This window comes from Bubalus bubalis, chromosome 1 (genome assembly GCF_019923935.1).
Source record: "Bubalus bubalis isolate 160015118507 breed Murrah chromosome 1, NDDB_SH_1, whole genome shotgun sequence".
Lineage (NCBI taxonomy): Eukaryota > Metazoa > Chordata > Mammalia > Artiodactyla > Bovidae > Bubalus > Bubalus bubalis.
In genome coordinates this window covers 142,109,033-142,125,510 of record NC_059157.1, presented here as the reverse complement: position 1 = coordinate 142,125,510, position 16,478 = coordinate 142,109,033, and the positions used below count along the sequence as shown (strand labels likewise).

At 41.6% G+C, this 16,478-nt stretch overlaps 1 protein-coding gene across 1 annotated transcript in view; it reads right to left on the bottom strand.

Annotated features, from left to right (window-relative positions):
* Positions 1-13,634: 13,634 nt before the first annotated feature.
* SLC7A14 (solute carrier family 7 member 14) overlaps positions 13,635-16,478 on the bottom strand; it is a 110,463-nt gene continuing 107,619 nt past the window's right edge. The window contains exon 8 of the mRNA XM_006055309.4: positions 13,635-14,077. Coding sequence (XP_006055371.2) covers positions 13,755-14,077 — 323 coding nt within the window. The 3' untranslated portion in view covers positions 13,635-13,754. The remainder of the gene's footprint in view (positions 14,078-16,478) is intronic.

Sequence of the window (16,478 nt, the reverse complement as noted above, 5' to 3'; positions counted from 1 at the left end):
TTTTTGAGAAGGCAATGGCACCCCACTCCAGTACTCTTGCCTGGAAAATCCCATGCACGGAGGAGCCTAGTGGGCTGCAGTCCATGGGGTCGCTAAGAGTCGGATATGACTGAGTGACTTCACTTTCACTTTTCACTTTCATGCACTGGAGAAGGAAATGGCAACCCACTCCAGTGTTCTTGCCTGGAGAATCCCAGGGACGGGGGAGCCTGGTGGGCTGCCATCCATGGGGTCCCATAGAGTTGGACACAACTGAAGTGACTCAGCAGCAAATGTTTTTTATGTGCATATGTAAAATACATGTATTTTCAAAACTAAAGACATTATATATAATCTTTTCATCTTATTACCTTAAAAATATAGTGAATATTTTTATGTCATGGGAGGTTCATTGAAGATATTTTTATATGACTGTGCTGTATTGAGTTCTAAAATTACACTATAATTTATTTAAACAACTTTCAGTTTGGGACATTAGATTGATTACAATTTTTTTCCTGTACTTATAGAGATATTCTTTGGCATAAACCTTTGATCACATCTCTGAATATTTAATTTTTTAGGATCAATTTCTAAAAGTGCTCAAAGGATCTGGAATTTGTAGGAGAGGTGATCTGTCGAATATTTAAAGAGAGTGATTGAAATTGTTCTCCACTTTGGCAAAAGCATATGGAGGGCCTTTGTATGACAAGAGAATACTTAACTTTGATTCATCCAGCCCTTCAACAAATATTCTCTGAATGCCTCCTCATCCCAGGCTCTGTTCCTGGGTGCTAAGGTGCAGCAGGAAGCAAGAGAGATGTGTTCACCTCCATCGTGGCAGTAATCCAGAAAGTTAGAAATCATGGGTCAACTTCCTGTTACAGAAAACAGGGCAAGCAGCTTGTCCGGTTTTACACAGCCATCCACGGAGAGCCAGGAATGGAATACAGGTTTCTCTCCTGCAGTTGAAGCCTCTCTGCCCCCAACCAGCCATCTCTCCCCTCAGTGAGACCTTGAGGGCAACAGTTCAGGGCTGGCTTTTGGTGTCTTCTGTACTTAGATCTAACTCTCAGCAAAGTTGTTAAGTGAATGGGGCCAAGCCTGTTGTTGGGGCTTGGGCCTCTCCCTTTTGTGCCATTTCCCCTCCTGGAGTCCCCTAATCCTCTCTCTCAGGCACCCCCACGAACTCGTAATCTTTTCTCGTAACTTGTGAAAACTCCCCTTTCTGGGAAGGAACTGATATCAGTCACTTGTATCTCAATGTGAATGAATTAAGACAGTGTTTCTTCTTCCAAGGGGAGTTAACTGTGAAGGCATTTGAAGATCTCTTTCTTATCGAAGAATGCCAGACTTTGTTTCCAATGGAGGCATTTTGGGCATCAGGGAGTAGGTAGGGCAGGGATGCCCTTCTTTCACAGCACATCTTCCCACACCATTTCTACCATAGTTGGTTAGCCCAATCTCCCCCTTAAATACAAGGTTGACAAGGCTGGGTGGGGAAGTTGAGGACATTGTATCCATAGCCTGAGTTTATTTCCAGTATATTAAAGGGGCTGCTTTAGTTTGGGGAAGAGTGGATACCTGTATATGTAAGGCTGAGTCCCTTCACTGTTAACGTGAAACTATCACAACATTGTTCATCGGTTATTTTGCAATACCAATTAAAACGTTAAAAAAAAAGAGGCTGCTTTGAACCTAGAGCTTCAGAGAACAGGGAACCCCGTTGCTAGGAAACCCCCTTCCCCCTTCCCACCTGCCCTGTGAGGAGTGTCTCCGCTAGGAAGGAAATTCAATTACAGTCTTCCAGTCACCAGAATTGAATTTGGATGGACTATTTCCTCTTTGGATTCTACTCCAAATTGTATTCCTGTTGCTGTGTTTGAAGTTAATTAGAGTCACAAATCATTCATATTTCCCTTCTCTGAAGGCAAGTCTGCCACAGTACTTATCTCATCCAGTTAATTGACTTTCAGAGGGCTCATCCCTTCCTGAAAACACTCTAAATGGCTCTGTAAGCATCAGACTTACACATATATGTAATAAGCACTTGGAGAATTCAAATTTTAGGTCATAAAAATGGATGGGGGCGCGGTGAGGCTTTTCTCTCTGAGCCTCACAGCTTAGAGTTTTTCTTGATTTGATTGAGGCCAATAGGAGAATGGAAAGAACTTCTCGTGGGGTAGAAGCGTGTGGGCTGAGGAGAGGAAGGGAACTTGACACAGAAAGGACTCATTGCCAGTCAGTGAGCTCCTAACAGTTGGAAATAACATGTGGGAAAGCTGTTCATTGAATGTTTGAGATATGTGAATCCTTTACATTTCTAATGGGTATTTAATTTTTAAAAATGGTTTTGAGCTACAGACTAAGGAGAAGATGCCTCTAAAACACCTTCAATACTCTGAATAAACCTTTTAATCTTTTTTCCCAATTTTTAGAATTATGGTAAAATATATATAACATAAAACATACATGTAGCCATTTTTAAGAGTACAGTTCAGTGGTATTAAGCACCTTCATGTTGTCATGCAAATGTCAACACCACCCTCTCCCAGTGAGACGCTCTATATCCACAGTAACTCTGCACTCTTCCCTCCCCCAGCCCCTGGCAACCTCTATTCTTCTTACTGTCTCTATGATTTTGACTACTCTTGGTACCTCATATTAGTTAATATTTGTCTCTTTGCAATTGGCTTATTTAACTTAGCATAATGTCCTCCGTGCTGTAGCGTATGTCAGAACTGTATTCATTTTTAAGGCTGAATAATTTTCTATCCTATGGATAGACCACATTTTCTTTATTCATTTATTCATTGCTGGACATTTGGTTCCCTTCATGTGTTAGCCATGGTGAATAATGCTGCTATGAACAAATACCTTCGAGACTCTACTTTCCTTATTTTTGGATATATGCCTAGAAGTGGAATTGTTGGCTCATATGGTAGTTCTATGTTTAATGCTTTGGGGAATTGCCAAGCTGTTTTCACAGCAGCTGCATCATTTTACATTTTCACTAACAGTGCACAAGGGTTCCATTTTCTCCAAATAGTCATCAGTATTTGTTATTAAATAACCTTTCAACTTTAAGACCTGTGTAATCAGGTTGTATTTTGGAATATCCATCCAATTATTTTTGATCCTGATAATCCCTAGTTCCAGGTTGCCCTATGAGTCTTGGATACTGTTTGTAAACAGGCAAATGGGCATCCTCCCACCAGTAAGACTAAATTACCAGGCTTATTGCCACCCAACCCCCTGCCCCAGAAGAAGGATAATATGTTGGGAAGTCCTTTTCAGACTGAAGGAAGAGGGCTAGTCCAGCTCCTACTGGTCCTGCTGGATGATGGGGAGAGGAAGAGAAATAGAGGTAAGACAGAGAGGGAGAAATACATGTCCAGGCTTTCCCCACTCTATGGGCAGGGTGTGATAGGAGTGAGAATGCCTGAAAACATCCAAAGGGTATGGTACAGTGAGCTGGAAAAGATATAAGCTGCGGTGTGCTTGTTGTTGTTGTTCAGTCACTAAGTTGTGTCTGACCCTCCATGACCCTATGAATGCAGCACACCATCCTTCACAATCTCCTGTGTTTGCTCAGATTCATTCCATTGAGTCAGTGATGCTATCTAACCATCTCATCCTCTGCTGTCCTCTTCTCCTTTTGCCTTCAGTCTTTCCCAGCATCAGAGTCTTTCCCAGCATCAGGGTCTTTCCCAATGAGTCGATTCTTCCCATCAGATGGCCAAAGAATTGGAGCTTTAGCTTCAGCATCAGCCGTTCCAATGAATATTCAGGATTCATTTCCTTTAGGATTGACTGGTTTGATCTCCTTGCAGTCCAAGGGACTCTCAGGAGTCTTCTCCAGAACCACAATTTGAAGGCATCAATTCTTTGGCACTCAGCCTTCTTTATGGTCTAACTCTCACATCCATACATGACTACTGAAAAAACCATAGCTTTGATGATACTGACCTTTGTCAGCAAAGTCTTTGTTTTTTAATACACTGTTTTGGTTTGTAGTGTGCTTATAAAGGTTTAATAGACAGCTCTCTGGGAAAGGAAAAAAAAAAAAAAACAACAACCCTGATCTTGCAGCTTGTGCCAATTTGCATGGCGTAAATAATGCTCACCGTGGCTGATTTCAGGCTATTAGTGTGAATTCACTGAACACAGAGCTGGGAAGAAATGTGTAATAGCACATCATTACATAGTATTTCCTCCATACAGACGTAACAGTTGTAAATAACCTCAAGAGCATAGATCACAGTTACATGTAATAAAACAGTTTTGAGTATTTATCACCTTTACTTTCAATACAACTAATTGTAAGTTTGTAGAAGTTAAGTGTTAATAATGATTGTTTCTGCAACTGAGTCACCAAAGTCCATGGAAAGTTAATCATTCTCATGAGCAGGCTGTCGCACACCACCGGCTATATGCCTCCGTGAGCAGAGCCCAGAAACAATAGTGTATCATTAGTGAGAGGCGTGGCTGCTACTTGAGCCTCAGGTGGTGCTCCTGGTTCTCAGGCCCATTCCGTGGAGGGATGCAGTGAATTCTAATCCAGAAGTGCTGAGGCCTCAACAGACCAGCAAAGGTCTGGAGTCCAGCTGAAGAGGTGTCAATGTTCAGGAACTTTTCCAGAGTTAACTGCCAGGCCTATGAACTTTGGAAGTGAGTGTCATCATGAGACCCACACAGCCCATTGTTCTTCAGTGGTCATCTGTCCAGGGAGCTACCCAGGAAGTCATTCTGCAGGAGCATCCATTAGTGATCCAGAGCACCCTAGTTCTTATCTACACCTGAACTCCCTTCTCTTATAAGATCTCATTGGCTCTGTTCCCAGATGCCATTTTGGACAGAAGCAAGGGAGAAGGGAGGAAATCCAGAATATGGAGAATTTATAACAAAGAGTCTAGATCATCTAAAAAGAGACCAAACTGGAAGGCAAATGTGATTCCATAAATTAATATATTTAAAGTTTGTTTTTCTCTCCCTTGCTACCCAGTGGGGTAGACCTTTGCAAGGGAGATTAAGGAGTTGTAGGTAATAAAGACAAGGCAGGTCTTCACATCTCATGTGGTGTGGACAATATGTGACCCTGATGCTCCTCTCTATCTTTTCTGCAGATGTCAGTATCTATGCCATCAAAAAGTAAAATAAATGAATGCTATCATCATTAACTGGGTTTGAGACTATAGGCAGGTAATGTTCTTGCAATTAGGCCATAAAATGAACGTGGGCAATGACTCTAATGTTCTAAGGGTGGAGGGATGTGTGGCTGTGACTGGATATTGGAACTGGGAAAGCGGTAACTCACAAGACAGAATATTGGAAATAAAAGCAAAAATAAACAAATGGGACCTAATTAACCTTAAAAGCTTCTGCACATCAAAGGAAACTATTAACAAGGTGAAAAGACAGCCTTCAGAATGGGAGAAAATAATATCAAATGAAGCAACTGACAAACAACTAATCTCGAGACTATACAGGCAACTCCTACAGCTCAACTCCAGAAAAATAAATGACCCAATCAAAAAATGGGCCAAAGAACTAAATAGACATTTCTCCAAAGAAGACATACAGATGGCTAACAAACACATGAAAAGATGCTCAGCATCACTCATTATCAGAGAAATGCAAATCAAAACCACTATGAGGTACCATTTCACACCAGTCAGAATGGCTGCAATCCAAAAGTCTACAAGCAATAAATGCTGGAGAGGGTGTGGAGAAAAGGGAACCCTCTTACACTGTTGTTGGGAATGCAAACTAGTACAGCCACTATGGAGAACAGTGTGGAGATTCCTTAAGAAACTGGAAATAGAACTGCCTTATGATCCAGCAATCCCACTGCTGGGCATACACACTGAGGAAACCAGAAGGGAAAGAGACACGTGTACCCCAATGTTCATCGCAGCACTGTTTATAATAGCCAGGACATGGAAGCAACCTAGATGTCCATCAGCAGATGAATGGATAAGAAAGCTGTGGTACATATACACAATGGAGTATTACTCAGCCATTAAAAAGAATACATTTGAATCAGTTCTAATGAGGTGGATGAAACTGGAGCCTATTATACAGAGTGAAGTAAGCCAGAAAGAAAAACACCAATACAGTATACTAACGCATATATATGGAATTTAGAAAGATGGTAACAATAACCCTGTGTACGAGACAGCAAAAGAGACACTGATGTATAGAACAGTCTTATGGACTCTGTGGGAGAGGGAGAGGGTGGGAAGATTTGGGGGAATGGCATTGAAACATGTAAAATATCATGTATGAAACGAGTTGCCAGTCCAGGTTCGATGCACGATACTGGATGCTTGGGGCTGGTGCACTGGGACGACCCAGAGGGATGGAATGGGGAGGGAGGAGGGAGGAGAGTTCAGGATGGGGAACACATGTATACCTGTGGCGGATTCATTTTGATATTTGGCAAAACTAAAACAATTATGTAAAGTTTAAAAATAAAATAAAATTAAAACAAAACAAAACAAAACAAGGCAGTGTAGTGAGCAGGGTCCTGGGTAAAGCCCTGTACCTTGTTGGAGGAAAATGGTGAGAGGGAGATAGAGTCACTTCATGTTCTCCCGAGTCTGCTAAAGTGGAACTTTTAGTTTCTTTACCGAAGTAAAGTGAATTTTAAAAGGTAGGATGGCACTGAGTTTCTTCAAATTTAAATTTTAATAGTCGATTACCTGTAGTTTTTTAAATAGTTTTTTTATTCTGAAAATGAATTTTCCACAATAATGCAATTAGTTCCAAAAAATGAGCTCATTTATCTCGCTTTTCTACAAAGGACAATTGAAACATTTAAGGCAAGATTCACTTATTCATCTCCATTTTAATATGGAAAGAAAGTAGCAGACTTCAGATATTGGTTGAGGTTAACAAAATATGGGAAAGCTCCTTTTCTTTTTTTTCTTTAGGTCGCTTCCTGTATAAGAGCTTTACATTACTATGGATATTTTATAGTAAGACACTTTTGTTTCTGACTTTCTTTATAAGCCCATTTTAAAATTTAAAGGCACACAATAAAGCTTTATCCTTTTATTAAAATATACACATTTTGGTAAATTTAGAATTTTTCCCTTAGTATCTTGATAAATCAATATATTGTCAACATCACAGTCATTTGAAAATAAAACACACTTCATAACACATCTGGATATTATTTCTTTCTTCATAACACCACACACCCCATTGTACAGTGCACCAATGGGAATTAGAAACCACAAAACGAACAAACTTTAACAAACACAGAAGTTCATACCAGGAAAAAAAAGCAGAGAACACCACCAGAAGTTACCATCTGCAGAAAGCAAGTTGTACTTCTTAAGGACCAAACAAAAATGAAACATGTTAGTAAAATTTACAAGCTGTATTTATAACTTTGGATATGAATTAAACAGTAACATTTTTTTCCACAGTGAGAAAAGCTAGAATGTGAGTCCTGGATAGATGGTGTGCCAACATGGAATGAGGACTGTGGCTGCTCTCTAAAAGACTGCAGCCCCTTCTATTAGCCCAGACAGATGAGGTATTTATACACCATCATAGCATTAACCGTGCTTTTGCTTTGGAAAGTAGAGGTTTATGATTTCCAGGGTAGATTCTAGCTTTTGTGAGCATGAGTGAGTGAAGCAAAGTATCTGCAACTGCAAAGACCAATCAGTAGGAGATGTACAAGGAACAGCTTCCTCATCCCAGTTCCAGAATGAACTCAGTCCTTCATAGTCTGCACTTCCTGGGGGACTCACATGACCCACAGTTCCCATTAGCCAATGTCACCAATGCCAATGTCAGAAAAATGGGGGGAAAATCACAAAGTCTATATGAAAAAAATCCACAGGCTGCCCCTGTTTCCTAGTTCTAATACCAAGCCATTTTCGTTCCTTATTGTATCAAAATGCACTACGTGTTCTTATAGAATATGGAATTACAGTTGCCTAGTTTCAGAAGACTTCAAGCCCAAAGCTGTTGTGCATTTTATTAACTCCATTCGGGTAGTATACTGTTTAATGACGTCTAACACTATTTTAGTTGATACTACAGAAAATATGTTCACTTTCGATGACCTTCAAAATGTCCACTAATCCTTTTTGGGCTTTAAGTTCTAAAAAAAGAAAAGAAGGTTTTCTTAGAGAAGGAGTTTTGGCAAAAGGCAAGTGCCTAGGTATTTCAAAAGGATGCGTGAGTTACTCAAGCCAAGCAAAAAGAGGAAAGCTTGTTGGAAACGAACTTGCTCCTGAGCGGGAAGAAAGTTACAACAGCCTCTCTAAAATCTTTGAGACAATGAAAGTAGATACAGGACTATCGTACACGATAGGAGTTTCTTGCTATCCATCATCATTCCAGCTGAGAAATAAAAATGCCTTGGGAAAACAGCATCCGGATTTCCGGTCGCGGCTGAGGCCTGCTGGCTGGGACGCTGTCCTGCGCGCGCGTTGTTCATTTACACATTACTGGCTCTTTCACCGCGGCACCATTGCTGCCTACAGGTTGACGCCCATCTTTCCGAGGGACTCTAGAGGCCCCTGTAGACAAAGGGGTCCTTAGAGTCTGGGGGGTGCATGCATATGGGAGAAACCGAGGCTCCGCGAAAATATGGGATAGAAAAACGCTCCTGAACAAGTTATATTCTAAAACAGCGAGAAAATGGAGTGCACATTCCACGTGGCGCATTTGGAGGGTGGGTTTCCTTTGCTCCGTTCTCTCCACTAGCATAAGATACTAAGGCCAGCTTCAGAGTGCTGACTAACCCGAGGGCTTTAGTCCAAGAGTGGACTGCTGATTGCCTCCTGGACTCGGTGAGTTGACCCCCAGCTGTGGCTTCAGACACGTTTTCCGATTTCTGACATCTCCACCCAACAAGCAGTCTAATTGGAGACGCAAAATCAGTAAACCTGTGGCTGACCCTCAGTGGGCTTTCACTGACATCTCAGCCCTGCTAAAACCTGGTCAGACAGTGGACAGCAATTTCCTCTCGTCTTTTAGGCTGATTCTCAGACTCTTGTAGTTTCTCTTTATGTTGCCGTGAAGAGTTCTAGCCCCTTGTAAAGTTGATTTCCAACAGGTGGGGTGTAAAGGAGTTCAGGTTCATCAACTCTTTTCGGAATGGGAGAAGACATTTCTTTGAAGGAGTTTGTGTTTTATTTTCCCAGTATTACTAGGTTTATATCCTGACCAACCCATAGGTTTTAGAGAAAGAAAGATCATTAAATTCAGTAGTTTTCTCCCCCTGTTTATTAAACAGGCTCATCATAACCATTATGTTGATATTTGATTAGCTGTTAGTTTGTTACTAAGAAGTAGAACTGGATTCTTGACCTAATTCTGTCATTCTTTTCCTTTCACTAGTTCAAAGTGGCTTTGTACTCAGGTTTGAGTAAAATCTTGAGCTGCAGTTTTAACATTTAGGTTAGATAGATATAAAATGTTGTTAGCTTTGTTGTTTAAATGTATTACTGAAAATTTTAATGTGGCTGGAAATAACTGTGTTGTCTGTCTACATGTTAAATGAACAAACTTCTCCTCAGCTAATGATGAAATCAGACAGGATTTCAAAGGAAGTATCATATGTTGTTTTAAGAATGGATATTTTTCTCCTTTAATATGTGAAATCAACTTGGAGTGTGTATGTGATTTATTAGCTCCTTGCCTGGGCAGAGGAAGCCACTGCTCCAGCTTCTTAAAGTCCAGCCTTCACTGATTCATACTTTCATCATTTTCTCAGTGCCTCCCCACCCAAGGAGAGCTGGTGAGCTCAGTTCAACATTCATGTCTATCTGTACATGAGCCCCGACCTGCCTTCTCAGCATTATTTCCTACAGTTCAAAATATAAATCATGTATTCTTGTTAAACTAGCTTCTTGCTTTCCCTTGAAGGAAACACAGTACAAGTTATTAGTCAAGAGATAGTTATCAGCCACAATCTATACCTTTCTCATGCTGATCCTGCACTTGGCAGGCATCGCCTTCGTTTCTGCCTGGCAAAATTTTGCCCATCCCACAATGCTCAACACAAGGGCTGCATTCTCTTTGATCTTTCCATTGGAGGAAGGTCTTTTCCATATTTGAATCTCTACAGCACATAATATGCTCTCCACAAATATTGTTGAATAAATATTTCATTTTCCTTTCTTTCATCTACCCATCCTTCAGATTATCAGGTATTTATTGAACATCCACTATAAGCCAGGCACATGTAGTTGGTAAAATCTAGCCCTGAAGCTTTTCTGTGGGTGTCAGTGGTCTCTGCTATTACAATTCTTCGCCCTCCTGATGAAAGATTTAGTCTTATCATGCTGAAATACTTCTTGCTGTCATTATCAACAATTTCATCATTTCTTAAGTTGCTCCCTCATTGGCAAATTTAGCAATGCATATCAAGGGTCTCCATTTGTGCACTAAATACACTTCTAGCTTTGTCTTATCCTTTCTTTTCTATTTTTATTTGCCTCACATTCCTAATTTCTTTTTTTTTTTTTGGTATTATATGTATTTTAATAACCACTTGAAATCCTCTTGAAATGAAGGAGAGTACTAATAAGTAGCATACATTTAAAAAACCAAATAATTAGCTCCAAGCTATAAATCCATATTATGAAATCTCACCGAAAGAGCTCTTGCTACAGAGGATTCAGTAACATATAGGTCTTCCTAGGATGCTGTTCAAGGGGCTAAGTGTCTGAGGTAATTATAGGGTAATCTTACTTTTAATGTGGTCCCACAAATATAGTCTTAAGAAAATGCATTAGGAGATGCTAATATCATTCTAGTGATTAATGATATTTGAAAACTGCACTGTGAAATCTGAGTCTATTTCACAGAGGCTGGGAACCATGAGAGAAAAACATGTCTATTTATCTTGAAAAACCTTTTATCATATTGACTAATTTTTTAAAAAAACAAAGGTCACTGGTGAAATGACTAACCAATTTAGAGCAATAAAGAGAGCAAAGCTTAACAAAAAATATAGAGATACTATTTGAGAGAAATGACTCCTGGAATGAGGGTGATTTTGAGAAGGTCTTTATGAAATCAGTACCAACAGGGTTTACCAACCCTGGGTCCTCTCTTCTCATGCTACAGACACTCCACACATCTACCAGCAGACGGTCATTACAATAATACTTACACCTTATTAGTAAAGGGAAGCTCTTTCAGGCATGTTAAGATTTTGTTATTTTGCATTCATATTTCTCTTTGAACACTTTTAATAAATACAGCTCCACTCCATCTGTCTGGATATGTCTCAAGTCTAATAGATTATATTTAAACTAGGCAGATTTGTTCAGTCCTAAGACCAGTTCCAAAGTTTGTTTTCACAAGAAGTCCTAATTTAATCTCCAAAGATATATTTCACACACCAGCCACTGTATCTTTATGGTTAATCTTAAGGGAGAGAGAAATGGAATTATCAAGCATTACATTAAGATGAAAAAAATGGCCTCAGGAAAACCAGAGTGCTGAACAATTACTATAGAGGAATGAAAAAAAAAAAAAAGATCTGGAGAACAGTAATTATTTGAATTTAAATGGCATACATTGGCTTCAGGTGGGATATCCAATTTATTAAAGAAAAACTAGTTTCAGTTGGCCTTTTTATAAATATTATTTTTAAAGCCCAGTTCATCAACCAAGAGGACTTGCCATGTTTGGTTGTTTTATCTACATTTATCAGGTTCCGGTGCTGCCCTTTCCCTGGGCTGTGAACCTCCAAGGGCAGATGTTACATTTCTTTTTATTCCTATTGTTTAGGATTTGGTGCAATTTTGATCATTGTTGCTGCTGCTAAGTCGCTTCAGTCTTGTCCGACTCTGTGCGACCCCAGAGACTGCAGCCCACCAGGCTCCCACGTCCCTGGGATTCTTCAGGCAAGAACACTGGAGTGGGTTGCCATTTCCTCCTCCAGTGCATCAAAGTGAAAAGTGAAAGTGAAGTTGCTCAGTCATGTCCGACTTGTAGCGACCCCATGAACTGCAGCCCACCAGGCTCCTCCATCCATGGGATTTTCCAGGCAAGAGTATTGATCATTGTTAGTTTCACATAAAAATGTGATTTTGTGTCCTGTCTATAATCCTGAACCATGCCAAGATGGCACAAATCTCAACCTTTAAAAAAGAACAGACTTAAACATTAGTTGATGTTCTGGAAAACTTTTGGCATAACTCGAGATCCAGGAGACAGAGAGAGCAAAGAATTTACTATTTTGCCCTGCTTTCAGGAAATTCTCACAAAGATTTTAGCTTGATCCAAATTGTGCCTTCACATACATGTATACACATCTCAAGGTACTGTACGAATCCCTATAACCCAAGACTAGAATGCATAGACCATGTGTTTTTTTCTTGTTGCAAATGTCCTCTTCTAGTTTGTTTCTGAGAAAATAATCTTTAAGAGCCCCTCTTAAGTCTCTTCAGTCGTGTCTGACTCTTTGCGACCCCATAGATTGTAGCCCACCAGGCTTCCCTATTCATGAGGATTCTCCAGGCAAGAATACTGGAGTGGGTTGCCTTGCCCTTCTCCAGGGTTTAGACCTTATCAGGTAGATTTTTTCCTCTGGGCTTTAGTGAAACTACTTTGGGAAATAGCAGGAAAAATCCATGTCTGAAAGTGAGCTACTCCAGAGGAGTAGGGTTCAGAATGAAATATGATCTCATGGAATGTGATTACCTAAGTAGCCATGCTTCAGTATTTTTTGTTTTCAGATTAGCACCCACCAATCAAGTGGTTGCATATCTCAAAAAACTTCAGAATTTATAATTTTAGAAATCTGAAATAGAGTTTGCAATGTGATCTCAGTGGCTGGGTCACTTCTCCTTGTAAAGCTTTTTTATCTGATCATAAAACAAATAGCCTACTTCTTCAAGGCATATTAGTGCCATGAAATCATGCTCCCACTTTGCCCTCTTTCATCATATCAGCAGGAGCTTAGAGTCTGGTATAAGAGAAGGCATGACATGACAGAGAGTTAATTTTTGCCAGTGCCCTTCTGGCCTTCACTGCAAGAGATGGTTATTCAGTATTTTTTTTTCCCTCCTGGGCATTTAAGTAGAGTTTTGATGGTGCTTCTTACCTTATTATTGGGTCTGACTGTCTTACGGTGAGTCTGAGATCTCTGGGATCATGGTCTCAGAGTTCCTGACCTTTGCTGCATCCTAAAGTTCTAGTTTGGGGACTGTGAGAACCTTGGTGAAGGAAAAAGAAGTATGCATCACCATGAATTTGTTTTTGTGAGATTTCAGAGCAAAATGTTGCTTTCTGAGAAAGTGCCAAGTGCCACGTGGCCTCGAGGAGTGGCTCTCAGCCTAGCGTTCTGAGAACAGGGCTTTGCCCTTGAGATCTCAGGTGGTTGAAATGCTGCCTTGTGCCCAACCCCTCCTGCTTTGGCACATCTCCAGGGGTTTCACTCCCTGCATCTTGGGGACTTAGTAAGGAGCAAAAAGATTCAACCAGCAAAGCAAAGGCCTGGGAGACACTGCCATCAGCTCTGATGGTTGCACCTGATAGAATTTCTCATAGCTTTTAGTTTAGTTTTTTGTTTGTTTTTGCAAGGGGACTAGTTATGGGACCCGCGTGAAGCCCTTCCACAGAACGGTCATGAAGAGCAGAGGTGGCCAATGACAGGCTATGACTGGGGACTGACTTTGGGGAAGGCTGGAGTTTTGAAATGAGAGCCAAAGAAGTGTCCACCTTCTAGCCCACAGGTGAAGTTACTGAAAAGAAATCACCACCACGTCTGCACATTTCTGGTGTGTGTGCTCCTACTCTGGAGAGTAATCTAACTCATCGTTTGCAATCAGGGCCTCTGAGTTCTGTTTGTGTTTGCTTTTGCTCTTCGCCTTGCTACTCGTCCGGGTGTTGGGCTGCGTATCTGACATCTGCTGGTAATAGAAGCCTTTGTCCTCGGCCGGCCCGCCCCAGTTCTCCTGGCTCTCGCCCTCAGTGGCATAGGAGAAGCCCTCCTCCACTGAGAAGGGGTCGTCCACGTCGTAGCGCTGGTAGGTGCTCTGGTGCAGGGCTTCTTCTCGGGCGCTGATTTCCAGGGTGCTATTCCAGATGCCGTACCCAAAATAAATGAGCATACCTGCAGCGGGGGTGGGGTGAGTGGGGGGAAGCACAGGTGAATAAGCTGTTGTTTGGGGATCCACGCATCAAGCAGGGGGCTTACTCTCAATGATGAGAGCAGACCTGGTGGTGGATGTGTTTTCTTTGGTCTGCACAGTGTTTTGAAAAGATTTGACTTAGATGCCATTTAAAAATGGTAAATCTTTAAGCAACCAATACTTAGAACAGAAGGACTGACAATGCTGTACCCACATTCCTACATGGAGACTTCTGGCTGGAGGTGAGAACTGGCCATCTCTTTAGTTAGGATATGGCGCACTTGAGGTCCCTTCAGTCCCCACTCCCCTGTTGACATCTAGCTCACTATACTCATGTAGGTGCCAGCCAGGAATTTGCCTTTTTTTGTTTAAATAGTTGCGGATCTCCCACAGTGTACTCCCAGCCTTCTCATAGCATTTTACTATCCCAGATTTCCACTTATGGGCTCATTTCTGTAAGAATTTTTAGGAAAAAAAAATATGAAAATAGTTTGAGAAAAGCCCATGGAGGGTCAGGGCCTGGAATGCTGAGAAGCATAGCGTTGGAGGCCAAGGAGCATAATGGTTAAGAACTTGAGGTCTGAGTACAAATCCTGCCTCCATCACTGTGTAACCCTGGACCAGTTACTGGGCCTCATTGTGCCTCAGGTTTCTCTTGTATGAAATCTCGAGAGTACTGTACCAATACAGGGAGCTGCTATGAGGAGGAAACGACGTAAGCAGTGATTCTCAACCCTGGCTGCACCTGGCGGGTCACCTGGGGAGTTCCTGTACAATCCTGATACCTCATCCCTTGGAGATTCTGATTTAATTGGTCTTCATTGTAACTCAGGTGTAGATGTTTTTAGAGCTTCACAGGTGATTCCAGTGGTCAGCCAAAGCTGAGAACCCCTGAGATAAGGAACCTTAAAGCCCCTGAGGCAGGAATTCCCTTGCAGTCCAATAGTCAGGATTTACCATTTCATCGCCCTGGGCCCAGTTCAATCCCTGGTTGGGGAACTAAGATCCCGCCAGCCGCACAGCTTGGCGAAAAAACAACGCTGGGGGTTGGGGCTTCAGCATGAATTTGGGAGGGACACAATTCAGTCCATAATATTAATATAGACTAACAAAGGAGATAAAATGGACTCATAAAATACCACCGCAAGCCTCGTGACGTGGCAAAAACAAAAAACAAAAAACTCCTGATGCGTGTGCTCCACTGCCAACTTTGGCCATTTGGTGGCCTGGCCACTGCTGTCCCCTCAGTTTTGCAACTCCTTCCAGGTACCAACACAGTCTTCTGGGTGGCACTAGTCTCTCTGACTTTCTAACCCTGCGGGCATCTGCTGGGCTGTTTGCTTAGAACCACAAGGTGAAGCCAGCTTTCCGCTCTGGTCCCCGAGGTATTCTGCTTCCTTTTGAATTTGAAGTGTGTCTTTTTAAGCTTGGATTTCTCCCTCCTTGTCTCAAATGACTCTCCCTGCCACCACCACTCCTCCCCTCCCGCCCCACCATTTTCCTGTGAAATCAACTTTCCAGGAGCCAAAGTAAGCAGAGATTTATAGTCCTAATTGGTAATAAATCCTGGAGTTAATCATTGGCAGATGTGGCTGTTCTCAAATAGCAATTTCATTTTTTCTGAGCATGGATCTTACTCTTTCTTGGCTGGGGCTGGGGGTGGGCATGGGGGATAGTTCTTATCGTTGTGGAGAACAAGGCACCAAATCGAGGCCTCTTTTAAAAGGGCTAGTAGTTTGATGCTTAAAGAATACCTCTGTTGGAAGCACATTTGAAATGAGAGAGTAAATTTCAGGAGACTGAGTTTATTGTCAGGCACACGCCTCCTTTTGCCCAGTTTTTATTTCTTGCTATCTTTTCTCCTAGGCATCCAAGTAGGTGGCAAAGCTTGCCTCCTCTGTCTGCTTGGTATCTGTTATGTCAGTTCTTTCCTTTTTGATCCCGTTCTCAGATCCTGTTTGTAAGCGTGTTGTTTCCCTACTAAACTTAATAAAATTTTTTCTTTTCCCCTTGCCCCTGGCTTCTCTTCTCTGTACTACAGAGGTCATCAAGCACTGGTTTGACATCTATTCTGACATACCTTCCCCTAACCCCACCAAGTATTGAGATGTTTTGTCTGATAGACTATGAAATGAAAGTGTGAAAGTGTTAGTCGTTCAGTTGTGTCTGACTCTTTGTGACTCCATAGACTGTAGCCCGCCAGGCTCCTCTGTCCACGGAATTCTCCAGGCAAGAATACTGGAGTGGGTAGCCAGTCCCTTCTCCAGGGGATCTTCCTGACCCAGGGATTGAACTTCTATCTCCTGCATTGGAGGTGGATTCTTTACTGTCTGAACCCCCAGGGAAGCCCATCAGCTAGATTGGTTTATGGTAATTCTCTAA